At 54.8% G+C, this 1,727-nt stretch overlaps 1 protein-coding gene across 1 annotated transcript; it reads right to left on the reverse strand.

Annotated features, from left to right (window-relative positions):
- Window positions 1–341: 341 nt before the first annotated feature.
- On the reverse strand, window positions 342–890 carry LOC103797600 (ribonuclease P protein subunit p25-like protein). The gene has a single exon (XM_009069821.1). The coding sequence runs from the start codon at window positions 888–890 to the stop codon at window positions 342–344; it is 549 nt and encodes a 182-aa protein (XP_009068069.1).
- Window positions 891–1,727: the final 837 nt, after the last annotated feature.

A 1,727-nucleotide genomic window follows, 5' to 3' on the forward strand; every position in this document is an offset into this window, starting at 1 on the left:
AGCAGCCACAATGCCCGGGCTGAGCAGTCAGAGCCTCTGGCAGAGCACCCATACCCTTTGGATGAGCAGCCATTCACCAGGACTCACTGACAAGACATCAACAGTCCTTGCTGAAGCAGAGGTGACCCCTGTCTCCCGGAGCCACATGCTACAGAGTACAGCCTGGCAGCCTTTGGCAAGCGAAAAGAGTTTCAGACAGCTACAATCACATCCAGTTCGCAACAATTAGCTCCTCCTGCCCTCCCCTAAGAGTCCTGCAAGGCCCCATGCTTGGCAGGAGCTCAGGAGCTGCAGCAGCTGGCTGGTGTCAGTACCTCCTCCTCCAGGCAGGGTGCAGTGCCTCAGGGCTCCTCGGGCGCTCCCCCAGCGGAGCGAGGGAGCTTCCCAGTGCTGCCAGCTCCTCGGCCTCCACCCTGCTTCCTCTTCATCTGGCCCTGCGACTCAGCTTTGAGGGTCTCCATCCAGAAGGCATCAAAAGACCCTGGAGCCTGATATCCTGGCTCCTGAGGATCCAGGGCATCTTTGCTGAGAAGGACACATATGGCAGGAATGTTTCTCTTCACTGTCAAGGCATCGAGGCCTGCCTCAGGCACGATTGGTTCCCAGATCTCTTCGATCTGTCTAAAGAGCACTTTGGTGATCTGGTGCAGCTCCTTCAGCCTTCGTTTCATGATTTCCACACAGGTGATGGTCTTGCTGACAGCCTTGCCTGAGCCAGTGAAAAGGATCTGCCTCACTGAGTCCTGTTCCATCTTGCCCATGGCATAGCCCATCAGATTCCTAATTTTGCTCCCATCCTTCACCTTCATTTCAATGATATCAGCAGGCAGGTCAGTGAAGGGAAGAGGACAAGGTTTCTCCACGATTTTGGTCTTCTTATAGTTTTCCATCCTGCAGTGTTAAAAAGGAAAAGGGATCTGTCAACACAAACTCACACTGTAATTGCTGCACAAAGAAACTCAACACCATTAGCTACAACCTTTTCTCTAAAAAGCACTCTGAGCTATCAGATTTGGGCATCCTGAAAGGCCACATCCAAAAGATCAAAAAGACTGCCCTGCTCATGCTGAGGAGTCACTTGTCCCCAGACCTCATCAGGATGTACCTACAGCATGAGCACTGCCATGGGGCAGTCTGAACCCCAGCAGGAGGACAGTGAAAGAAGCAAGGCTGGTGGTGTAAGCCTAGGCAAGACAAATTGACAAACAGAGGCTGTACCTCAGGGAAAAACAGAACAAATGAGTGAGCTGAGGTTATTGAGAACAAAAGGCAGGGGGAACCCCCTGCACCACAACAGAACAGGCACAGTCACCTTGCTTGTGTCACAGAACAGCCGTGGGGCTCTGGCCAGCCCAGGTGAGGGGCTGAGTCTGGGTACCTGACAGAACAGTGCATGACACAGGGAAGATGGCAGGCCAGGGGTTGCAGGAGCAGAAAAAGTTTCTTTGAGGAAAAGTGAAAGACAATAATGTCCAGTCACACAGCTCCCTTCTCTGCCAAGGCAAGTCCCTCTTCAGGGTCCTGCTCGGTCAGGCATCCGACCGATGTCTGCCTGGTCTGTGCAGGGCACAGCCCCCTCCCACCACACGGACCCCAACGCGCTTCCGCACGCCGCGCTGAGCCTCTGCTACCTGTGGGCTCCTGTTTCACCCTGTGCCCCATCCCCTGCAGCGACAGGGCAGCTCAGAGCCCCCCTCCGCGACCAGGGCACACACTCCGGACAGGCC

The sequence above is a fragment of the Acanthisitta chloris genome, unplaced genomic scaffold (genome assembly GCF_000695815.1).
Source record: "Acanthisitta chloris isolate BGI_N310 unplaced genomic scaffold, ASM69581v1 scaffold35652, whole genome shotgun sequence".
NCBI classification, from domain to species: Eukaryota; Metazoa; Chordata; class Aves; order Passeriformes; family Acanthisittidae; genus Acanthisitta; species Acanthisitta chloris.